At 36.1% G+C, this 25,576-nt stretch overlaps 4 protein-coding genes across 5 annotated transcripts in view; all 4 read left to right on the top strand.

The window, feature by feature from the left end:
• The window catches only part of LOC101887990 (sodium-independent sulfate anion transporter), a 28,090-nt gene extending 22,778 nt beyond the window's left edge, over window positions 1-5,312 (top strand). Inside the window, exons 1-6 of one of the 2 annotated variants that reach the window (XM_059129610.1) lie at window positions 1,278-1,405; window positions 1,480-1,727; window positions 1,871-2,284; window positions 3,241-3,598; window positions 3,672-3,974; window positions 4,049-5,312. In XM_059129610.1, the coding sequence (XP_058985593.1) occupies window positions 1,378-1,405; window positions 1,480-1,727; window positions 1,871-2,284; window positions 3,241-3,598; window positions 3,672-3,974; window positions 4,049-4,557 (1,860 nt within the window). In that variant the 5' untranslated portion in view covers window positions 1,278-1,377 and the 3' untranslated portion in view covers window positions 4,558-5,312. Of the gene's footprint in view, window positions 1-1,277; window positions 1,406-1,479; window positions 1,728-1,870; window positions 2,285-3,240; window positions 3,599-3,671; window positions 3,975-4,048 lie in introns of those variants that run through there. The other variant, XM_059129609.1, reaches the window with a different exon arrangement.
• A 2,055-nt stretch (window positions 5,313-7,367) lies between these two features.
• On the top strand, window positions 7,368-8,178 carry LOC101895909 (60S ribosome subunit biogenesis protein NIP7 homolog). The gene is made up of 2 exons (XM_005185114.4): window positions 7,368-7,546; window positions 7,615-8,178. Exons 1-2 carry the CDS (start codon window positions 7,491-7,493, stop codon window positions 8,099-8,101), a joined length of 543 nt encoding a protein of 180 aa, XP_005185171.2. The 5' UTR covers window positions 7,368-7,490; the 3' UTR covers window positions 8,102-8,178.
• Window positions 8,179-9,044: 866 nt separating this feature from the next.
• Window positions 9,045-25,576, top strand: part of LOC101896075 (nicastrin) — a 28,034-nt gene continuing 11,502 nt past the window's right edge. Inside the window, exons 1-3 of the mRNA XM_011294897.3 lie at window positions 9,045-9,403; window positions 9,652-9,747; window positions 9,817-10,548. Coding sequence (XP_011293199.3) covers window positions 9,325-9,403; window positions 9,652-9,747; window positions 9,817-10,548 — 907 coding nt within the window. The 5' untranslated portion in view covers window positions 9,045-9,324. The remainder of the gene's footprint in view (window positions 9,404-9,651; window positions 9,748-9,816; window positions 10,549-25,576) is intronic.
• On the top strand, window positions 20,197-24,669 carry LOC101897173 (DNA-binding protein RFX2-like). The gene is made up of 2 exons (XM_059129598.1): window positions 20,197-23,004; window positions 23,048-24,669. Exons 1-2 carry the CDS (start codon window positions 21,533-21,535, stop codon window positions 24,252-24,254), a joined length of 2,679 nt encoding a protein of 892 aa, XP_058985581.1. The 5' UTR covers window positions 20,197-21,532; the 3' UTR covers window positions 24,255-24,669.

The following is a 25,576-nucleotide window of genomic DNA, read 5'->3' as shown; positions in this document are numbered from 1 at the left end:
TTTCAAACGATTTTAAAAGAATTTTGAAAGAAATATTCATTTGGCAAAATTACTTTTTAAAAAAAATTTAATTGACCAAACGGCACTTGAAAATTGAGTTTTTAAATATTTTTTAATTGACCCAAATATAACATAACCAGTGAAACAACTGTAAGTTCCACCGTGCCGAACTTGGTATACCCTCCACCATTTGAAAGGAATTTGGCAATTCTTAAAAACAATAACATTCGTTAAAAATTCTGTTAAAATCTTAAAAATACAGAATATAGCTGTTATATTAGGGTCTATACGACGACATGGACCTGCATAGGCAACTTTTGACATAAGCCATTACAATATTCAAATGCGAAACTTAAAAAAATCGGTGAATAATATAGCTAAAATCATCAAAATACCGAACAACGGGGGCTACCGTTATATGGGGGCGTGGACCTGCACAGACAATTTTCTGTCTTAGGCTGTAGAACCCATTACGAACTTCAAATACTAAGTTTGAAACAATTCCGGTGAATAATGTGGCTAAAATCATCAAAAAACCGAATATCGGGAGGTACCGTTACATGGGGGCTATACGAAGACGTGGACCTACTTGCCCCATTTTCAATACCAAAAGTCCTTTAGACATGATATACATTTGAGTAAAATTTTACCAATCTATTTCATTTCGTTTGGAAGCTAGACTGATTTCCACAGATGGACAGACGGGCGGACATCGACATAGAATTTTATGATGATCAAGAATATATGTACATTTTCAATTAAAAAAAATTAAATCAATCCCATTAAGGCCCCCTAAAGGCCTTCGCTGAGACCGTTTATCCCTCTCTGTGTTTCATTGGTTGTAAATCTCCATTTCGATGCTTTAAAATCAACTAAATCTTTTACACATAGGTTATCTAATTGCTGCACCGTAACTGATCTTACAACGTCTCATCATCCCCCTATTACAACCGGCTTTAATCTCTTTTTTAAAAAGAACTGAAAAGATTTCTAGTACCTGCTTGCTAGGCACTTCCATTTTGAGTTTTCTTTAAATGACTTGAAGATGAAATCGTTTTCGTGAAAGTATAAAATTAATTTTGAGTGCACCGACCGACCAACCAATTTTGAAACACAAGATTTGTATTCTATTGTAGTTTTTGGTATTTTTCCTCTCGGTCGGTTGGTCGCGTCCGGTACCTGTTGTGTCAGCAGCACATCTGTGTTTCATATGCTGCTCTCCTCTTCTGGGCCATTAACAAGTTCTTAAAATGGTATTTAGAAAAAAAAAGGTCTTCAGTTAAGAATTAACAGCGAAACATAAAGGAGAGGACAGCCAGTGGGTCCTCTTAGAAGAATTTTGAAAATATTTTTTTATGTGTTACGGACAATTTTAAAATGATGAATTGCTGTGTGCAAACCAATGGTATTTTTGTTAATTTTTGTTAATTTTGCCTATTTTTTATTAATAAAATGTAATTTTTTTTTAATTTCTTGCAGTGACGGATGATGGCAAAAAGATCATACCTCCCACCAAACCAATGTCATGTGCCAAATCTTGGCTCCAAGAGAAAACGCGAAAAACATTCAAAAAGAAAAATCTGCACAAGCGAATACCCATCTTAAGGTGGCTACCCAAATATAATAGCGAGGATGCGGTTGGTGATTTAGTGGCTGGCATAACAGTTGGCTTAACTGTTATACCACAGGCCTTGGCCTACTCGGGCATAGCCGGTTTACCAGCAGCGGTAAGTTTCCAATGAAAAAAATTAATTACCTTAACAAAGAAGAAGACAGTGGAACAGGAATCCCCCTTTTTCATTGTATTCTAATTTGCATTAAATTCAATTTAAATATAAAATCTAATATTATTTTCATTTTGTATTTGCAGTACGGTCTCTATGGTTCCTTTTTGGGTTGTTTTGTCTACATCTTCCTGGGCAGTTGTAAAGATGTTCCCGTTGGCCCCTCGGCCATTGTTGCCCTTCTGACATTCCAAGTTGCCCATGGTTCATGGCAAAAATCTGTCCTACTCTGCTTAATGTGTGGCATTGTTGAAATGCTAATGGGTCTATTTGGTCTTGGATTTCTAATAGATTTTGTCTCTGGCCCCGTTTCGTCGGGTTTCACATCGGCTGTATCGCTTATCATTTTAACATCGCAAGTTAAAAATATTTTGGGCATATCAGCCAAGGGGACAACATTTGTCGAAATATGGACAGAAATAATACACAATATCAAAGATATCAGGGCATCGGATACGATTTTGGGCATAACATGCATTGTCGTCCTGCTGATCATGAGGGTGAGTAGAAATATTTATATAACATAGAGGGAGAGATAAAAAAAAACTGCAACAAAGTCAAACGCCATAATTTTTACATTTTTTTTAATTTTATTGAAAGAAAGCAAAAAATGTCGGAAATGGCATCAAATTTTAGAATAAGTTTAGATTTGTTCGAATTGGTCACCTTTGGCACGAATTATGGCTTCCAAACGGCCAATGAAACCGTCACACGCTGCCCGACTATTGCTCTGCGGTATTTTGGCCCATTCCCAGCGAAGCGCTTGCTTGACGTGATCGACACTTTGATATTTTTTAGTTTACAAACTGCTGGACAACGAATGTTTTCTCATCGGAGAGAGAGAAAACCAAATTCGGCAGTTCACCACCTTCGGCCAAGCGAAGCAACATTTTAGCTACTTTGAGTCTACTTTCTTTCTGTTGCGGTATAAGTTCTTGTACTTTTTGAAATTTCAATGGCTTTCCCCCGAGCTCATTTTTCAATATTTGCCGAATGGAATATTGCGATATGTTCAGCTCACGAGCCATTTTTCGGCCACTGTGACGGGGGTGTCGCTCACGTCGCTTCTTTACTTTTCGAACCATTTCCGCTGATGTTGCTGTTTTCTTCGGTCGGGCAACGAGACACAAAAGATTTATTCACATTTAAATGCTGGAGTGCTCTAACGATAGCCACTTATAGTTCTCCAGCCAATTATAAAGAAATCGCACTATCACGCTTGGATTCCATCACGAATAACTTTTTTTTCAGGAAAATTCCCACCAAAATGCTTTTGTACGCTTGTAGACAATATAATGAGCTGTCACTGGAATAATTTTAACACCTGTCGGACGAGTGGCTTAGAAATGTCAACAGTCTGAAATTGATTGCAGTTTTTTAATCTCACCCTGTAGTTTTAATACTCCACATATATTTGATCTACATTTATTTAATTAATTATTATCCTTACTTCCAGCTGTTGCCATCCTGTAAAATTGGCCCCAAAGAACCCCATTTACGCTCGAAGACCCAGAATGTCATAAACAAAATCATTTGGATTGTGGGAACGTCACGTAATGCCATTTTGGTTATATTATGTTGTATTATGGGTGTTCTTCTGCACTCCTATCACGAGGGTACCCCATTCAAAGTGATTGGCTATATACCACAAGGATTGCCCAGTTTCGCTTTGCCACCTACCCACTTAAGTGTAAACGAAACATTGACAGGAAAAGAAGAAACTTTCGTTGATATGATGCGTAGCATGGGCTCGGGATTAATTGTGATACCACTGATATCGCTCATGGAAAACATTGCCATATGCAAGGCTTTCGGTAAGCTTCAGATACTGGGAATATTGAAAGAAATTTGAAAATAATTAGCATTTGTTTTTTTTTTTAATTACAGCCAACGGCAAACCTGTTGATGCCTCCCAGGAGTTGATTGCCATAGGTGCTGCCAATATTGCCAATTCGTTTGTCCAAGGTTTCCCTGGCACAGGAGCCTTAAGTCGCGGTGCTGTCAACAATGCCAGTGGTGTGAGAACTCCTCTAAGCAATATCTATTCTGGGGCTTTGGTCATAATTTCCTTGATCTTTTTCACACCATATTTCTATTACATTCCCAATGCCACATTGGCTGCCATTATCATTGCAGCTGTGGTATTTATGGTGGAGGTTAAGGTTGTCAAACCCATGTGGAGGGCAAAAAGTAAGTTAAAATTTTCTCTTTTTAATCGAAATTCCATTTTATTAATCACTACATTACTTTCTCCCCATCCCTAGAAAGCGATTTGCTGCCCGGTTTGGTGACCTTTATTGCCTGCCTAGTTTTACCCCTGGAAATGGGCATTCTAATTGGCGTCGGTCTAAATGTCATATTCATACTCTACAGTGCTGCTCGGCCCAAGCTCTCAACGGAAATCCTAACAACTCCCGGTGGCACAGAATATCTTATGATCACCCCTGATCGTTGTATCATTTTCCCCTCCGTCGACTATGTACGGAATTTGGTGAATAAACAATCTCTGCGCAACAATGTGCCCGTTGTCATAGATGCCTCACATATTTATGGTGCTGATTTTACAGCAGCCACCGTCATTGAATCTCTTCTGCGAGATTTTGCCTCAAGACGTCAATTAATATTCTTTTATAACTTAAAGCCAAGTATTTGTGCCCTATTTGAAAGTTTATCGCCCACGGAATTTGTTGTCTACTATCAGGAACAACAATTGGATGAACTGCTCAAGGAAAGAGACTACTCTCAGGATAAACTGCAAACGGTGGGAGTTTAAGTGATAATAGTTTTTAAGGCTGTAGTGTTAAACACTAGATTAAGTGAAACAAAAGAAATGAATTTTCCCCAAAAAACCCAAACAGGTTATAATTTTCTCCCCTAAGGCCACCTTTTTTGAATTAGTTAAAATAATCTTCAATCTCCCTGAAAACTTGTGATGTATACATTTCAAAAAAATGTCTATTAGAAAACAATTATCCCAGCCAGGATTTCTTGTAGAACGTTTTGTTTTTCTTCTTTTTGTACACCAATCAACAAATTGTTGTTACGAATTGTATTGTTTGTATTAGTGATTAGTGACTCAGGTTACAACAACATAATTATAATTTACATAATAATAATAATAATAATATTTGTATGTATGATTGTTATTGTCCGGCTTTATTTATACACCGTTGACAATTCATTCTGTCCAAGAAGCTATTTTAGTGATATTTTGAAAAATGAGTTTTTTTCAGTGTCTTTTTTGTGTGTTAATTTACATAGAAAATATGACTTAATAAGAATTTCTGTTTGATTTTGACCTATAAAAACATATATAGTATTAATTTTATAATGTATATAATAAAGAGTATAAATTTGTATAGTTTTTAAGATCCTAGTTAGTATTATTAGTTGTACTGATGAACGTGAAAAGCTAAAAAAGACAATAAGTTAATCTTTTTAAAGGTAGTCTTTAAACGAGCAAAGAAAACAAAAAATAAACGAAATAGAACAATAAAATAAATAGAAATTTTAATAATAAAAAAATAATTTGTTTTAAAAGCTGTTTGGAAATTCAAAGTTTTATAAACTACACATTTTACACTTAATTTTGATAATCAAAATAATTTATTGGGCCTACATAGGCTCCTCCCACCTGGGGAATTTACCTCTAAACGTACAACCTAATTCCTTTGAAGTTGTTTGATTTTGTCGCATTTCTCTTTTTTGTTGTTTACCCCGGGACATACAAAAAGACTCAAAATTTGTATCTGAATTTCACAGCCATCCTTCGGACGTAGCAAATAAGATCCCCTCAAGCAAGCGCTTCGCCGGGAATGGGCCACAATACCGCAGAGCAAAAAAAAATGGCGTTTGACTTTGTTGCAGTTTTTTATCACACACTGTAAAAACAAAATTTATTAATTAATGGAGATAACTGGGAAGACCATCGTTAAACTATCAAAGTGGACGTAAAACCATCAAGAACAAAGCTCCTCCTCTTCAAGGGGGCCAGGAATCGTCCTGTACTCTCACCAGCAATGTTAGATGGAGTCACATTAACCCTCTCCTCTTTCAAATACCTAGGTACTTTCGATCACCATTTAAAACTGGAAACTGGAAAAATATTGTGGAACGTGCAAAGAGAGGCCTAGTTGCGGGTCAGCACGTCCCTGTCAAGTGGTTCGAAGTGTAACCGTGGTGATATATATAGTATTGATTTCTTCTCCAATTTATTTCACATAACTTAAGATCCCAGAGTATCCGAAAGATTGACTGCGCCATACCATTAAATATATGACAGTTTTGGAGCGAAAAGGAATGCTGGGATGTCCCACGGGATGTCCCAAGCTATGTTTCAGACCATTACAATATTCTAGGTAATAAGGTAGCTGAGATCGAAGTACAGAACTCGGTTATACCACCCATGTGCCACTTGTTAAGTGAGACACACGAACTCTACACCGGGAGATTTCAACAAAAATTTTTAGATGAAAGGGGATGAAATGTTCCTAAGATAATCTGGCCTATAATCTCCGAGAAGAGAGCAAGATCGCCCATCTCCATGGCGAAACCTGTCCTAAAACTTTCTGCTTTTCAAATTTTTTGCTTTTCAACCTCACTATGAAGACCGTAGTTACAGAAAGCCACCTATCTTCAACAATTCCATTAGTTTTTGTCCGAGGACAACTACTTGGGGTTGGATTTTTGTCATAAGAAAAAACGGTGTCTTCTGATTTTCAAAACCTGCCAGAATCTACTAGTTTTGCAATTTTCTTCGGTATCATGAAGGGAAAATCAGATTAACGTAGTTAAAATTTTTACATTCCTGCAGTTCTGGAACTGACCAATTTATATTGATGTTTTGTATTAAAAATTTAATATATGGCTTTGGATTAGACGATTTTTGTCTGATTTTCAGTATTTTTGAGGCATCTGCACCCTCTAGTTTCCAATCAAATCAAAATTCAGATTCCCTTTTGTTGGGTTTACTCCTCGCAAAATATATAGGTAAACTTTTAGATATAGACCCCATATTGCGCCAGCTACTTGAAGGTTTTGGCCCCAAGTTCCAACCGAAAAATATTTTTATTTCAAAAACTGAGCAGAAACTAAACAGAGGAACATGCTCTGTTCCAGTGCCTGCAAGAATCTACTAGGTTTGCAATTTTCTTCAATATCATAAAGGGAAAATCGGTTATTGTAGTGAAAACTTTTACATTCTCACAGTTCTGGAACACACCATGTATGATTCTACCAGTTTTGCAAATTTTTTCGATATCATTGAGGAAAAATCGGTTACTTTAATAATAATGTTAACAGTTCTGGAATAGGGCAATAGTTACATTTTTAGATTCTTGCAGGTTCTACAACAAAGTATTTGATTCTAGCATGAATACACCTCTTGCCTTTGGCCTTTAACAGAGTTTTTATTTATAAAAACTCTAATGTGCCAACTATAAACCCTATACGCCATAATTTTCAAATTACAACTGTTAAGCAGCTAACCGATTTATCGATAAATAACATTAATCGATAATTCAAAGTTAGACTTACCGAACCCTACTGCACGTGGCTGTCAAAAATAAAAACAATCTTGACATTTAATTCATTTGTTGCCTTTTGGTCGAACGCGTTTTTTTATTTCACTTGAAATTTATTGAAAAAATAAATTAAATCCCACCAATATTGCACATATTGTGCCTAAATTTCTAAAACAACAATACAATGAAGCGTTTAAGCGACGAAAGAGCAAAAATTCTATTTGAAAAGCTATCAAAATAGTAAGTAAAATCTATTGTTGTTTTTCTTCAAGTCAACTCATCGTGTTTTTTATACGTTCCTTCCACAGCATTGGCACCAATGTCAAACAGTTGATTGATCGTCCCGATGGCACATATTGTTTCCGTGAACATTTGGATCGTGTCTACTATGTTTCGGAGAAAATATTGAAACTTTCCGAATGTTTTGGTCATAAAAAACTCATCTCTGTCGGTACATGCTTTGGAAAATTCTCCAAAACGAACAAGCTGAAATTCCACATTACGGCCTTATATTATTTGGCACCCTATGCCCAGTACAAAGTGTGGGTAAAACAATCGTTTGAACAACAATTTCTCTATGGCAATCACATACCAAAGTCGGGATTGGGACGTATTACCGAAAATGCCGGTCAATATCAAGGTGTTATAGTTTATAATATGAATGATTTGCCATTGGGTTTTGGAGTGCTGGCCAGATCGACAATGGATTGCAAAACGGCTGATCCCTTGACAACGGTGTGTTTCCATCAGTCGGATATTGGTGAATATATTCGCGCAGAAGATACTTTGTTTTAGAAGAAATTACTGCTTAATTAGTTTTGTATTTTTTATGTAAAAGAAAAAATAAAGTAAGTTAAGATAAAATAAATTAATTCGTATGTTGATATATTTGAATGGTTTACACGACGAAGTCTAAAGGGGAATTTTAAATTATCATGTATCTACAAATGTATTGGGATAAAATATCTCGAATTGGAATGGAATAAATCCTTGCTGATATGTATAATTAAAATGATAATGCCATCCATGTTGGAGCAAATTAATTTATTGATGTCGGGACTTATAGCATCGAATATCAATTGGGAAGTGGATGGCCGGGTTTAGTTCACAGTTTAAAATATGTAGCTTATCTTGTGGCCGAGATAACTTTCTGAATATATATTAGCGACTAAATTGTCCTGATAATAGCAACAATTACACTAATAGGAGTCGTTTGGAGAATGAGTTTTTATATTTTTCGATTTACCGAAATACATTTACACTTCCAAACAACCTACTTGGCTCGTTGTTGGTCTTGTTATGATCATAATGGCGAAATAGAATTGAAAACCACGATGAAATTTATTCGAATACGGTTTCGATTTCCTTTCGATCTAAATAGCCGACGGCCGATTTGGGCTTCAGATTTTTAACCCTGAACAAAGAGAAATTCAGTCTCACAAGTTAAAGCTATTTTTGGCATTATGACGGTTGTTTGCGCTGTCGAAATTACCGGATCCTTTTCTTTCCAAACCTTACGAATAAACAGGATTAGCCTTGCTAGTAAAAAACGGCGTTGATTTCAGCCGGAAAAAATATTTTAAAATGAGGAATGGAGAAAGTTCGACGTGAGAATAATATATAACTAATCCTAGGTCGAATATTTCAGAATCTGGCAACAATAACATATTTCAACGTTGTTAATTCTTCTTTTTTTTTTTTATTTTAATTGTGTAGTCAGCAATAGTATAAAAGGTGCCGCAAAAGTAATTCTCCTACTTTTACATTTGCGTCACCTTGTATATGTATATTGTATATGTATTCTTCTTCTTCTTTCCATCCATTTAGTTTGTTATCAATTTACTGTGAAATGCCGCTTCTTCTTCATCTTCAAATTTGCTTTGCTGTGTTATTCTTGTCTTCTTATCATATTGTTGTTGTTTGAATGAATTTTTAGTTATTTTTGCGGATTTGTTTTCGTATAAAATTATTAAGAACAATTATAAAGAAGCTACAAAAGCTATACTGAAGACGTAGCCATGGAGCTACATGGGACTCAGGTTGTAAAATACGTTTTATTCGTATGCGTTTTGCTGGCATTGCTCTCAACAAGTGCAGGTGGGTGGATAGATGGATTGAAGATTGTGCATTGGCGTAGTATAGGAGGTTTCCCATGGAGATGTAGGCTACCCGATATTTGGCAAGGCAGATTAAAAACAAATCTCAAAATCTCTGGTCAAACTTTCTTTTCATAACCAAACTGCACGAGTGACTCATTTCCAAGTCTTGGCTTTGTTTACTTGTACCATTTACTGACCTTTTTAATCATTTTCATTTGTTGTTTTTTTTTTTCTTGGCACGTAAAGTTTGCGGCAAACGTCTTCATGAGAAGATCTACGAGTCATTCTTTGGAGGCTCTTGTTTCCGACGTCTTAACGGTACCCACCAAACTGGATGTTCCTGTAAGTAGAAAATGAAATTTGCCATGTAAAAAAGAAAATTATTTTACCATTAATTTCCTTTGTCTACAGCTGCTGAATCTGGCTCAGTGGGAGCTCTGCACTATGTTGACGATAATAATCAACTGGAATTCCTTTTGAACTCACCACCTGCTCCACCGTATGCTGCCATTTTAAAATCTGATTTCTTTACACGCCCAAACATGATGCGGCTCAAAAATGAAGGTGGCCGTAACATAACTGCAGTCATTGTTTTGAATGCCTTCAATAACTATACCGGAGACACCGTGAGTTTCTCACATGAACTGAAGTGTCCAAATCAATTTAGTGGCATTTTGAAGCCCAATAGTGTGGAGACATCCACCTGTTCCGCAATGCGTCCCGAAGACACCTGGAATCCATGGGGTTCTGGGTTGTTGCATGAAGATTTTCCTTTTCCCATCATAATTATACCGGATAATGAAACAGTTGTCAGACTCATAGAATGCTTTAAGAGATTTAACAGCTTCGATTATGAAAATCAACATTTGCGTAGCCTCTGTGCAGTGGAAATTAAAAGTTTTATGAGTGCTGCTGTCAGCACGGAAGTTTGTTGGAGACGTTCAAATTACATAAATAATTTGGCACAAACAAGATACTGTGATCCGCTGGAGGGTAAAAATATCTATGCTACTCTATTTCCGCGAAAAATTGTCGATGTCCAAGAAGAGGACGATAAGAGAGCAGCTCAAGTTGATCGTAATGAAAAATTCATAATTGTGACCACGCGAATGGATACAACTGGAATGTTTGAAGGTGTATACGGTGAGTAATGCATTTTTACATTTCAAAAAGGCCTTGTAGTATGGGATTACTTTTAATCTGCACTCAGTTTATCTAAATATGAACAAGATGTCCAAGTACGTGATCATAATTGAATTCATCGAATAACGTTTTGCAATTGTGATTCATTTGTTACATGAAATGTATACAATGTGTGTACTATTATAAAAATGCATAGACATTTTTTATATATGTTATACCAATAACAATATCAATTTTGTCTGGGAAATGTTATCTGTTATCTGTAACGCCCGAACGAAACTACTCTAGCTAGAATCTTGAGTGTCAGTCTTAGTTTGTAGTCGTGTAATGTGTCTGGGTCTTTGAAAATGCATACTAAAAGTACTAAAATTTGAATACTTTGTATTGGACAAACGGAGTGAGCTAGAATGAAATTTGGAATGAGAGTCACTGATGAAGTCCAGGATAGGTGTACCAAAGAGTTTTTAGAAATTCGATCTTTAAAGTTAAGAAATGTTTTAAAATGAAATTAAACTTTTTAAATGGTATCATTTGGTATTACGTAAACGGATAGATCTAAAAACTTGAAATTTGGTGTGAGAATCAAGGATGGAAAATAAGTTTGATATATTAATGTGGTTTTGAAAATGTGTACTAACTGTGCAAACAGTGCTAAATGGAACATTTGGGACAGTTTGGTTTAGGGTGAACGGTTGAAATTGGAGTTTTGAAAATTTGTATTGGGCTGTTGGTGGAAGGTCTGTGATAAAGCGGTAGTGTTAAAAATATGTACTACACGAAAAGCGCTACATTTGCTGTTGGGTGAACATAATGTTCTTGAAATCTTTGGTATTAGTGTCGCTGTCTTTGTGTAACACGGACATATGGAGGAGGTTTCGGAAATGTTCGAAAAGTACTAATAAGTAATACATTTGGTATTGGGTAAGGAAATAGAGCTGAAATCCTGAATTATGTATGATATGGAGAGATTTTGGAAATATGTTTTATATTTGTATGAAAAGTACTAAAAGGTACTAAATTTGGAATTCAAGAGTGATAGTGTGATTTCTTTATATTTGGCTGGAAAACCACAAGTGGCTATCGTTAGAGCACTCCAGCATTTTAATGTGAATAAATCTTTTGTGTCTCATATAATCGCTCGTTACCGTGATACTGGTAGCGTAGCACGACGTCGAGGAAGTGTACGGAAGAAAACAGCAACATCAGCAGAAATGGTTCGAAAAATAAAGAAGCGACTTGATTGAAACCCGCGTCGCAGTGGCCGAAAAATGGCTCGTGAGCCGAACATATCGCAATATTCCATTCGGCAAATCTTGACAAATGAGCTCGGGGTAAAGCCATTGATATTCCAAAAAGTTCTAGAACTTCAAACGCAACAGAAAGAAAATTGGACTCAACTGAGCTAAAGAGTTGCTTCGCTTGGCCGAAAGTGGTGAACTGCCGAATTCGGGTTTATCCTATGAGAAAACATTCGTTGCCCAACAGTTTGTAAACAAACAAAATGGTCGTGTATACTTGCCAAAGAGGTCAGCTGAAAATGTGCACCTTCGGTTGGCCATCAGAACTCAAACGCCGGCCATGGTGATGGTGTGGGTGTCGCTCTCCGCTCGTATCAATGGACTGTGGCATTAGAATGAATGCCGAATGTTATCGGGAAAATATTCTGGAGAGTGTATAAAAGCCTTGGGCACGTAAACAATTTGGCCGCAGACCTTGGACATTCCAACAGGACTCAGCACGCGCCACCCAAGAATAGTTACAAAATGAGGTTACTCGTTTCATTTCCAGCGCACAATGGCCACCAAAGTCTCCGGATACCAGGTTGGCACAAAAAATACCAAAGTGTCGATCACCTCAAGTAAGCGCTTCGCTGGGAATGGGCCAAAATACCGTAAAGCAACATTCGGGCAGCGTGTGACGGTTTCATTGGCCGTTTGAAGGTCATAATTCGTGCCAAAGGTGACCAATTCGAACAAATTTAAACTTATTCTAAAATGTGATGCTATTTTCGACATTTTTTGCTTCCATTCAATAATATTAAAAAAAATGTAAAAATTATGGCGTACCCGTATTTGTACGAATAGTATTATATGTAACTAAATTTGGCATTGGTGAGGAAATAGAGCTGAAATCCTGAAATTGTCACTGCTGGTATCTGTGGTTAAGATAGGGAGAGGTTTTGGAAATAGAACATATTGCTGGTATGAAATGTACAAAAAGGTACTAAATTTGATATTTGTTGAAGGATTAGGGTTGGAAACCACAAATTTGGTCTTCGATTCTCTGTTGGTATCTGAAATTGATATATGGAGGTGGTTTAGGAAATGTGTATAAATAAACCAGTTGGTCGTTATTTGGAAATATTTAAAATAATGAATAAATTGGTCATAAAATATAATGATAATTGGTCGTAAAATATGAATACATGTTCTAGCATGAAATATAATGCTGTAGCTAAAAAAAATAATAATGACAATATTTAGACCCCCAGACTCAACCCACCTACCAAGCTGAAGAACAGTTAAGCAAGGCAGAGGCGAAAAAGTAACAAGTATCAATACAACGAAGCGCTAATTATCACTCGCAAATCATATCTCGGGAAGTACACATATAAAAATTATATCGTTGGATTAAGTTGTTCTTGATAATTTATTCGATCCCAGATGTGCCTCTAAATCAGGGCCATGTCAAAATGGTTTTGGTTAGAATTTTTGAGCAGTCGATGAGGAAGGCTATCGTAAGAAATCTTAAAAATGAAATACATGTAGTTGAATTAATTGCTCAAAACTAACATCAAATTTTCCTGATCACTTCCTTAGCTTTAACGAACAAATTGCTATTAAACACAAATTGCTATTAAACTGAATGGCAAAAAAATTTCTTTTTTAAAAACACCTACAATCACAAAATTATTCAGACATTTTGTTCCTAGTCTTGCTGAAGGAAACTTGTTCCATTTTCCATTTTCTGTTCGCAATGTGTAAAAACTCCTTTGCAAAAATATCCAATGTTATCGGAAGTCGGAGTTAGGTATGAATATTGGTTATTCCTTAGTTTCCTTCATTCAAGTTTTCCCATTTATTCGTAATATGTATGCAATGCTTTTAGTGGATTATCTATTTTTGAAGAAGGTGTAGTAATTATTTGCAAATGAAAATTAGTACGTTATTCCTCAGAGTCCCAATAAAGCATTCCCGATCAACATAAAATTCTGATTTAAACTGATCTTTATTTTTTAATCTATAAAAAGGATACAGTAGTGAACTTTGAAATTCGAATTAAACATTTGTGTTGTTTAGTATGGCAATGAGTATTGAAATCAAGATAAATCGTTCGTTTAGTATTCTTAATGTTTCGGAGAGGTGTAGACATTTCAGGCTTTTAGTAGCCAGTGTTTTAAATCATAAACATTTGAATATTAATTAACATTAAAAATAGTTCGTCTATTAGTGGAACCCAATCTAACCCATTTTTTATGTCGAAGGTCTTATTTTAGGCAATTTTTCGGGCTAACAAGACTAAAGGGCTCTGTACAGATGACTAAGTCAATACAGGGTGAGATAAAAAACTGCAACAAAGTCAACGAAAGCAAACAATGTCGGAAATAGCATCAAATTTTAAAATAGGTTTAGATTTGTTCGAATTAGTCACCTTTGGCACGAATTATGGTCTTCAAACGGTCAATGAAACCGTCACACGCTGCCCGACTGTTGCTCTGCGGTACTTTGGCCCATTCCCGGCAAAGGGTTTGCTTGAGGTGATCGACACTTTGCTTTGCAAAATACTCCGGACACAATAGTCCAACGGATTCGGAGATTTTGGTGGACATTGTGCGCTGGAAATGAAGCGAGGAACATCATTTTGTAACCATTCTTGGGTGGTGCGTGCAGATTGCGATGGTGCTGAGTCCTATTGGAATGTCCAAGGTCTGCGGCCGGGGCTTGAGTTCTGGTGGTCAACCAAAGGTGCAAATTTTCAGCTGACCTCTTTGGCAAGTAAACACGATCATTTTGTTTGTTTACAAACTGCTGGACAACGAATGTTTTCTCATCGGAGAAAACCAAATTCGGCAGTTCACCACTTTCAGTCAAGCGAAGCAACTCTTTAGTTCTTTTGAGTCTATTTTCTTTCTGTTTCTTTACCTCGTGCTCATTTTTCTATATATGCCAAATGGAATATTGCGATATGTTCAGCTCACGAGACACAAAAGATTTATTCACATTTAAGTGCTGGAGTGCTCTAACGACAGCCACTTGTGGTTTTCCAGCCAAATATAAAGAAATCACACTATCACGCTTGAATTCCATCACGAATAACTTTTTTCTGGAAAATCACCTTCACCAAAATGCTTTTGTACGCTTGCAAACAGTATAATGAGCTGTCACTGGAATAATTTTAACAGATAAAATAACAGTTTTTCGTAGTATAAATTAAAAGTGATTTCGGAGTCGAGCGTGAGATGAATACCGGATCGGTGTCTGATAAAAAATGGCTCAACTCCGCAGCCATGATATTGCCAACGAAGCCTTAACCGTATATTTAAAGTCATTTGACGTGTTGATCACACCGTTCAAGGGATTTAGATATAATAAACATTTTTCGCGGATTTGAGGTTATAAATAGTTCGATCCAGTTTGTTAATATTGTTTATACCGTTTTTTATACTCTCCACTATTCTATGGAGGTTATATTAGCTTTGTCATTCCGTATGTAACTCAAAGTATATATATTCTGGATCAGCGTAAAATTCTAAGACGGTCTTGGGATGTCCGTCTGTCTTTCTGTTGTAATCTTTTGAACTAATTGAGATAGAAGTCTAACATTTTGCATATATGCTTAGTTTACCAGCAGGCAGGTTATGTTCGTAAATGGGCCATGTCAGTCTACGTTTTCGTATAGCTCCCATATAACGGTACCTCACTATATTCGGTATTTTCATGATTTAAGCGACATTATTTACCGGAAAGATTTCAACTTTCGTATTTGAAGTTCTTCAGCCAATGACAAAAATTGTTGTATGGATGTCCACGTTTTCGTATAGCCCCCATTTGATGGTACCTCCCGGTATTTTAATGATTTTGCGACATTATTCACCGGAATTCTTTCAAATTTCGTACTGAAAGGGCTTAATGGGTACTGCTAGCTATGGCAAAAAATTTTGTATGCAGGTCCAAGTCTTCGTAGAGCCCCTATATGATGGTACCTCCCGATACTCGGTATTTTAATGATTTTTGCGACATTATTCACCTGAATTGTAACCAAGTCTTCGTAGAGCCCCCATAGTATGGTACCACCCGATACTCGGTATTTTAATAATTTTTGTAACCAATTTCGTATTTAAAGTTCGTAATGGGTACTACAGCCTATGACAAAAAAATCGTATGCAGGTTCCCAATATTTGATATTTTAATGATTTTAGCGACGTTATTTACTGACACTGTTTTAAATTTCCTATTTGAAGTTCGTAATGGGTACTACAGCCTATGACCAAAAAATTCCTGAGCAGGTTCACGTTTTCGTATGGTCCCCATATAACGGTTTCCCTTGAAGTGGTAGTTTTCGATTTTTTTTAAGTTTTTCAAGTTTCTTCCGAATGGTGTGGAGGGTATTAAAAGTTCGGCCCGCCGAACTTAGCTGCTTTTTTACTTTTTTTTTTTAGATAAAAGAGGTAGCATATATTGCAATGTTATTGTTACGACTTTCCGTTTCTTCGTTTCTTTTGCACAATTACCTCTCTGTCTTGAGCTAATCCTCAACCAGGGAAAAGCTTGTTGTCCTAAACTTAGAAAATTTCAAAAACCGTCGCTTTAAGAATTTCAAAACACTTCGGATGTTCAGATATTAAAATATTTTGTGATATTGCTATTACTGGATATTTAGTTCTGATATCATCGCATTAGACACTGGATGAACGAGGGATTCGAGTATCTCTTCAAAGTCTTCAATCTGTCACACTAGCCAGACAATTTGTTCCAGTGGTCAATCAGAAACGTTAAAAGAAACGGGGATATCTGAAATGTGGGTGATATATTTTAAATTGTTTTACAAGATTTTAAATTAAAATGTTTGTTGTTACAATAACAAATGCAATTTTAACAACTTTTCAATTGATAAAATTTAGAGAATAGACTGCATATTACCTGTACCGTCCGTTTTAATGTATTTTTATATTATAACATTTTACGATAAATTTGCTGAGTTATGCATTAGAAGGCAATGTTTTAAATTATACTTTTTGGGAAAAATTAAACATTATAATTATTATAATTCTTTTTTATATGCTCATTAAGGACAACATTATAATATATTTAATATGTTTTAGAAAATTATTATTATTATTATTGATTAATAATAATTAATAATATTATTAAGAAAATTAAAACTATATCCACATAAATCGAGAGAAAAATCAGGTAAGTCAATAAACAACATATATAATATCTTATTGGAAATACATTCAAAAAGACCATCTACACTACGCAACTGTCGTGCACATTTACTTGTACATATGTACATGCAACGAATGTGGAAACAATAGCACGTGCTATTTTAACCGAAACATACCAGACTAATAGCAAGTGGTAACAAATAAACAAGTTAAAATGATCAAAGAATAACGCTCACCAATGGTTATGCTTCATCTGTGTGCATGCCTACCTGCAACTTGAAGTAGCAACCCCCTTTTTCCAGTGATAGCATAAGGTGCAAATACCGGAAATAACAATAGTTCCGTACACCATGCACCATACCATTTGTCGGTTTTTATTTAATGGCAAAACAATTAATGTTGGTACGACGAGGGTTGCTTTGAAAGGAAACTTCACAATGCATAGTTTGGCTACAAAATGTATCAGAGAATATTGAATATTTGAATTTTATTTGATTGATATTTAAGAATATTTCAACAAAATATATACCAAATCGAAGAACTGATTAACATATTTTTGTAAACTTATTATAATTATTCAATTTTGCATATGGAGGACTAACGGTTAAATTTTTGTACGTTCTTAAAAACCCCATATATCATGGGAGGAATGAGTTTTAAATTTTCAATTTTTGTATGTCTGTTTATGAGTGTCGAAAAACAGTGATTTTTATTACTTTTTTAAATTTTTTTTTATTAAATTAAACAAAACTTTGAAAATGCCGACAGCAGTGATATTTTTTTCGACTCATAAAACTGTGCACCTTCGGTTGGCCACCAGCCAGTGGCCGGTTGGTATGGGCAGCCATAACAGCCGATGATCGCTGTCCGCTCGTATTTATCGACCGTGGCATCAGAATAAATGCCGAATATTAAATCGAAAATATTTTGGAGGGTGTATTAAAGGCTTGGGCACGCAAACATTTTGGCCGCGCACTCAGAATTGTTACAAAATAAGGTTCCTCGCTTCATTTCCAGCGCACAATAGCCATTAAAATCTCCGGATACCAATCCATTGGACTATTGTATCTGGAGTATTTTGGAAAACAAGGTTGGCACTAAAAATACCAACGTGTCGATCAACTCAAGCAAGCGCTTCGCTGGAAATGGCCAAAATACCGCAGAGCAAAATTCGGGTAGCGTGTGACGGTTTTATTAGCCGTTTGGAGGCCATAATTTGTACCCAAGGTGACCAATTCGAACAAATCTAATTTATCTCTAAATAATTTATTTTAATTTAATTTAATAAAATTGAAAAAAAAAATGTAAATAATATTGTGTTCGACTTTGTTGCAGTTTTTTATCTCAACCTGCATTTTAAGAATCATCAAAAGGTGAATTCGGTCGAAAAGTCGATCCAAACATTATACAATGTGATATTGTTGTCGATAACTTTCTCTTAAATACCCATACCTTCAATCTCATGATCTTAGAGGCGTTATGCGAAGAAACCCCTATTTAATCGAAAATTTTGAAGTTAAGTCTTCAAATCCATCTGGCGATATCGATTTCATATTTGTGGTACCCACTGTAGCATTCGAAGGAAGTTTACATATTCAGACCCGAATTTACCACATAGTAATATGTCTGTCCATTTCTACCTCTGTCCGTTTTTGTTATGAGCTTTCTCAAAAAAAAAAAAAAAAAAAAAAAAAAAATAATAATAATCCAATACAGGTCCATTTTTGTCACAATTTTTAAACCAATTGTTTCGCAATAATTTGGTTTTTTTATACCCTCATTCCGTCTATATCACTTTCAAATAGTCATCCAAAACCCCATAACATGTATACAGGGTGAGATAAAAAAACTACAACAAAGTCAAACGCCATAATTTTTACATTTTTTTTAATTTTATTGAATGAAAGCAAAAAGTGTCGGAAATACCATTTTAGAATAAGTTTAGATTTGTTCGACCTTTGGTCAATGAAACCTTCATACGCTGCCCGAATGTTACTCTGCGGTATTTTGACCCATTCCCGGCGAAGCGATTGCTTGATGTGATCGACACTTTCATATAATAATAATATATACATAGGGTAAGTGAGCCTATGTTCGGCATGTCCCAGTAGTCGGCAGTTTTGAAATTTAATCTTAAATAACTAAGAATAGAATTGACCAAATAATGATATAATTGTAGAAAAACGTCAACAGTGTTCTCTGCTCTCTTTCTGTAAAAAAACAATGAGCTCCGATCATTTATTACGAGAGAATAACGGTTTTCGTCAGTGAGTGTCTTCCAACGCGTGCGATAGTGCTTGTTTGTAAAGAAAAAATTAGTGGTGGCGTCAACTTAATAATCAATTTAAGTACATTAAATTTAATACTTTTGGAATCAGAAATATTTTATAATAGTAAATAACAGTCTAAAGATCGTTTTATAACTTAAAAAAATACAATTCAAGCATTTCTCTGTTATATTATTAAATGCCGACATTAGGAACAGAAAAAAAAGAGATTTGCCAGTAGTCAGCAGGGGGTGTCGATTACTAGAAAAATATCATATTTGACCAATTTCACCAAAACTTGAGAAAAGTATTAAAAAATAATCCAAAAACTACTCAAATAAAAAAATAGTTTTGAGTCGGCGGTTGCTTTTATATGTGCTTTTCGACCAACTTTTCTAAATTAAGTAGGTTTTTTAAATCAGCTATTCGACATTTTTGAAAAAAAAATGTTGGCTATCTAAAGAATAAAGATCAATTCACAAATTCCAAATCTAAGAATGGTATTTTTTTTCTTTTTATTTATTTTAATTGAAAGTCCATACGTTACCATACTATTCTTGATTTTCTACCTATATTAGGTTTAGAATGATAATAAAAAACACTATTTAAAAACGAAATTAATTTCAAATTCTGTGAATTAGTAATACAGCATTATTTTATACTATTTGAAATAAAAAAATATACAAAATAATATTTTTTTACTGAAATACCATATGCCGACTACTGGCAAATAGACATGCCGAGCATTGGAAAATGATGCCGACTACTTGCAAAATACTACTATTTTGGTAAAATTGCAAATTTTGCCAATTTAAAAAAAAAAACAAATTCAATTTTTGTTTATTATTTCGAAAAGTAAACAAAATTTGGAATCTGAAAAACTTTATTTTTCTGCAATTGAAAGATTTCACTCAGAAAATTTAAAAGATTGAAAAATCAAAAATACTAAAATTGTCGACTACTGGTACACTTACCCTATACACCAGATTTTTAATTTCATAGCCTCGTATTTTAATGTCAAGTCTTAAATCAAAATCTCAATACTCCCTCCTATCCAATAAAATATTCAAATGAGTGGTGAACATTTTTGGAAAAACATAACAAATAAATAACAACATTAGCAGTAATACATCCACCACCACCACTACCAGCACTATCAGGACGGTTTTAATCGTCACCTTTATTACCACTGGTAATGGAAGAAAAACCGAACAGCAACAACACCAGCTAACAAAAATCGCCAACTGCAACACGCAATAGACTTGGCTAAAACACAACATAAACACCAAACGGAAAAAGGGATATTCTTCTCGAAAATAGGGGACAATATAAAAATACCAAATAAACAACTGCTGAAAACCCCGACCAACAACAAATGAAAATGAAAATTAGTTTTTTTTTTATTTGGGAATTATGTATAAAACGACAACAATAACAACAGAAGAGTAGGGAGTGGGGGAGGGAGAGAAAATAAACAATCACTCAAACCCAAGGAGAAAACAAAGCCGGGGGAGGGTTTTCGAGCTAGAAAACAAAAATTTTGCTTTGGTGAACACTTGTCGTTCGGCTTTTCACCATCTGGCTGTCTGTCTGTCTATCTGCCAGGTCGTTTGATCCTTGCTCAAAAACTAGCGGACAAGTGCATTTGATAATGCCATTGTTCGGTGTTGGCCAAACGACTGCGCGAATGAGCCAAGTTAAACGTAGCGTGGCCGCATAACCAACAAACAACCCCCGACTACGAGCGAGCAACAAAATTAGGAACGACTTCAATCGATTCACTTGCCCCGTATTTGCGACACAAGCTAGTTGTGTACCTGCTGCCTGCTAACCTGCACACTAATACAGTCAATTTATATAGTTATATTTGTTCAGTGGATATACTATATGCTATATAGCAACGGCCAGTATTTGAGTTGGTTACCTTGGTAGCACCCTCAATTTTTAGGGAAGTTAACAACGGTCGCAGCAGCAGCGGCAGCGATGGAACGAACAGTGACGGTGGAAAAACTCCAAACTCACATACATATATCCCAAGGAAAAACGTATCCTTAAAACGATTTGTAAACGTATACAGAACACCAAACGAATAACGTCATACTAGGATTTTCTTTCTCCTCAGTTTTGAGAATAATTAAAAAAAAGAAAAAAATATTCTGAAAAAATCGATTTTTTATTATTGCCAGGAAAAACCTTGGCCCATGTAGTTTCGGATTTTTTTTTGCACTTGGATTACGCGTTTTAAATTTTTTTCACCCGATTTCCAGACGAAATCGAACTCAACCATACTCTTGGATAATTAGCACGAAATTAATCACACTTTGCAAATATGACCACGAGATTAGCTGCGGCACCTAGAAATTTTGTATTAACAACGGCTGGCAATACAACAACGGCCGCAACGGGAATCATAGACACAACATCGTCGTCGTCTCCTACACTGACAGTGGTGTCAAGTGAAACAACAGCCGTGGATACTATAACAACCGATACAAATGTTTTGCCCATTATTAATGCCACAACAAACGATATAACAGCCGTGCCGATAGAAACCCTGGTAACTAGGGACTCGACATCGCTGTGCTTCAATGGCGAGGAGTATCAGTTTATTACCACCGAACAATTGCAAGATATTATGACGCAAAAAACGCTGGTTACAACGGCGGCAGTAACGACATCAGCAGCAGCTACCACAACGGATTTGCAACAACAACAGCCGGCCAACACCAGTCACCAACAACATAATCCTCATCATCAGCATCAGCATCACCTTCATCAGGAAATAAATGGCCAGCAGTCTCCGTTATCATTGACCACAACGGAGGCCGCCACCGGGCCGACTAGTGTCCATCAGGACGAGGTGGCCGTAATTAATGTGGTCCTACCCATGGATAACGCAGATGGCTCCAGCAACGAGGCACATCAGGCCACTATGGATACTTTGGCCGCCATTAAGGAGGGTGTGGTTGATTTGGCTGCCCATCATCACAATCATCACCACACAGACCCCGAAGAAGGCAATTGTCCTCAGTTTATAACCGTCACGGTTTCTGCCCAAGATGCAGGACAAAATTACCAGGTCCAATATGTAGATGCTGAACAGCTGTATCATGCCAACTCGACACAAACTCAAATCTCCTATCCATTTTGTCCGCTGCAGGAATATCAAACACATCATCAAACATTTTACACCACTGCGGGAGATTTCAATGGCATTGCCGACCTTTCCATTAATGGGAATGGTGAACACGGCACCGCCTCAATAATGCCCTATCTGGTGCCGGTGGAGGAGAATATGCTGCTAAACACCTCCTCCGAGGATGTACACAGCTCTCCACAAACACCCAATTCCACCTCCACCTCGGCCATGGGTTCGCAGTGCTTGAATTTGATAACGGATAACGACGAGAATTCCATGGAGAACAATGAACACAACCATTTAATGGGTGGTTCCAATAAAATTGCTTCGGCCACCGTGAAATGGCTCTCCCAGAACTATGAAACTGCGGAGGGTGTGAGTTTACCCCGTTCTACACTCTACAGCCACTATATGCAACATTGTCAGGAGTGCAACATTGAACCGGTGAATGCTGCCAGTTTTGGCAAGTTAATACGTTCCGTATTTGCTGGTCTACGGACCCGGCGTTTGGGAACCCGTGGTAACTCGAAATATCATTACTATGGCATACGCATCAAATCTGATTCTCTGCTCAAAAATCATGAGGAAGAGAAATCGCGCCAGTCTCAGAAAATTCTACAACATTCCAAACACTCAGCAGCCGGGGTGGTTAGCAGTTCCATGCACAATTCTCAGAGCACCACATCGCCGGGAAAATTACAAAAGTGGCAATACCAGTGATTCTTCACCAACATCTTCCTCATCCATCTCATCGCTGCACACTTCAAATCGAAAGTTGTCCAAGAAAATAATTTTCAAACCTGAAACCTTTGCCACCTGCTCACAGCTGTTGGGTGATGGCACAGGAGCTGTGCCCTGTTTTCCACTCATCGAATTGGATCACACCTTTCCACCGGAGATAAGCATTCAAGATGTGGATCTGTTTCGTGTGCGCTATCAGGAACATTGTGAGAAATTTTTGGAGGCCATATTAAATTTGGAATTCAATACCATTGAGTATTTGTGGCGTGATTTCTGGCAACAGGCCTCCGAACATCATCATTTGGACAAGTATTTGAGTAAACGGAAATGGGATTTCCTCTGTCTCTCGACGACAATACAAAAATTTGTCCAAGATATTGATTATCAGTTTTTCCAAAACATGGTTGATGTCATAATACCGGATGTCTTGAGATCCATGCCCAATGCCTTGACCCAGGCTATACGTAATTTTGCCTCCAACATGGAAATTTGGTTGAGTGACTGCATGTCCGGTGTGCCGGAGCAAATGATACAAATTAAAACCTCAACGGTATCGGCTTTTTGTCAAACCCTACGCCGCTACACATCGCTCAATCATTTGGCTCAAGCTGCCAAAGCGGTCTTGCAAAATAGCGCACAAATTTCACAAATGCTCAAGGATCTGTCGCGTGTTGATTTCCACAATGTCCAGGAGCAGGCCGCCTGGGTATGCCAATGTGATCCACAAATAGTGCAACAATTTGAAAATGATTTCAAAACAACGCTACAACAGAAAAGTTCACTCGAACAATGGGCTTCCTGGTTGCAAATGGTTGTGGACACAGCGCTACAGGAATATCAGGGTAAACCTACATATCCCAAAGCGGCCAGGCAATTTCTGCTGAAATGGTGTCTCTACAGTTCAATGGTAATACGGGATCTTACGCTACGTTCGGCACCAAGTTTTGGTAGTTTCCACTTGATTCGCCTGCTTTACGATGAGTATATGTTCTATTTGGTGGAGCACAAAATTGCCCAGGCACAACAGAAAACCACAATTGCTGTTATTTGTGATCGCAATGAGCGGAATTTGAATATTGAATTGGATTATCAATTGGAATTTATTAATTCAGCTGATACGTCATCTTCGTTGCACTCGGAGCCAGAGGCAAAACGTATGAAACACAATTGAAAATGTCAAAATGGGAGATAATTTGATTACTGAGTGAGAGAGAGAGTAAGGAATCCATGAAACGCAATTAAGAATACTATCTCTAAGAGTTAAGTTGATAACTGAGAGTTAGTGAGATATCCACAACAAAAACTCTTCGTGAAAGAAAATCAATGCTCATAATATTTGAATGAGATTCTCTCTAATGAGAATAACAATTAATAATTCTCTGTAACCGGAGAAAAATCAGTGCAGTGCCTAAAATAAGAGAACAAAATAAACGATAATAAAAATATATAAGAATATAAAAATCAGTGCATTATATAAAAAAAAATAATTCTTATGTAAAAACTTATATGATTAGTTTTATAAAAAACGAATTTCCTGATTTTAATATGGAAATATTTCTAATTAGAAGATCATGTAGAGAAAAATACAAAAAAAAAAATTTTGGGAATATGTTGGAGATTTTAATAAAATATTAAACAAGAAAATATGTGAATCTATAAAGGACATTAAAATGAAAAATTCAAATTAAAAAAAAAAAAAAAAAAATTAAAAAAGTGAATTTTTGTTGTTATTCTATTGTAAATGGAACTCTAATTATAGACATTTTTGCTATTGGTTGAGTTTGATGGAAAGATTTATAATTTTTAGATAGTTTGAAGTGTGTTTTTAAGTAAAAAGTGGTCTGAAAGTAAAATAGTCGCAACATTTATTTGTAACCCTCATCTTGTATTCAAAAGAAGAAAAAAATGCAAATCCTGTATGTCGTGGGAATCAAGTTTATTTTAGAATTAATTTCTGTAAATTTCTATCTGTAACTATGCGAAGATAAAAAACATTAGAAAAAAACTTTTACAAAATTTTCCTTGTTTTGTGCATTTCAGATAAAATGTCTGTGTTTCAAATGTGACCCGATAAAAGAAGTTTATCTAAGGTTTATATCTTCGCAATCAATTGGTAGTCTTTTTTATCACATTGATTTCTCTACAGAATACTCTAAGAAATAGTAAAACAAAAGAAAAATAATTTTCTCATTTATATCCTGCGAAAAAAAAAACTTCTTTTAAAGGGACAATTTCTCCTCAATTTTTAGTAAAAAACATATTTTTACACCCTTAGCCATGTGGCTGCGGATGGTACGTATAATTTGAAATTGCCACAGTGTGCCTCATAGAAATAACAATTTAAGATCCTGGGTCTCGTCGGGATATTTGTAGTCAATCGAGCGTTGTCCGTCCGCGTGTCTGGCTAACCATAACCCCCATAAAATATATGCGGTTTTTTCGAACTTCGCACCTCCCAATCGTTTTACCAATAGACCCCAGGTATCTTTGAAC

Source organism: Musca domestica, unplaced genomic scaffold, assembly GCF_030504385.1.
Source record: "Musca domestica strain aabys unplaced genomic scaffold, Musca_domestica.polishedcontigs.V.1.1 63, whole genome shotgun sequence".
Classification (NCBI taxonomy): Eukaryota; Metazoa; Arthropoda; class Insecta; order Diptera; family Muscidae; genus Musca; species Musca domestica.
The sequence above is the reverse complement of the archived record's forward strand: the minus strand, read 5'-3'. Positions and strand labels throughout refer to the sequence as shown.

What these genes read in the sequence shown, in the direction of transcription:
- LOC101895909 (XM_005185114.4), top strand. Translation starts at nt 7,491, where the DNA reads ATGAAGCGTTTAAGCGACGAAAGAGCAAAAATTCTATTTGAAAAGCTA. An exon ending in TTTGAAAAGCTATCAAAATA is followed by an intron (nt 7,547 to 7,614) that starts GTAAGTAAAATC and finishes TTCCTTCCACAG; the next exon opens with CATTGGCACCAATGTCAAAC.
- LOC101897173 (XM_059129598.1), top strand. Translation starts at nt 21,533, where the DNA reads ATGACCACGAGATTAGCTGCGGCACCTAGAAATTTTGTATTAACAACG. An exon ending in GGGGTGGTTAGCAGTTCCAT is followed by an intron (nt 23,005 to 23,047) that starts GCACAATTCTCA and finishes AAATTACAAAAG; the next exon opens with TGGCAATACCAGTGATTCTT.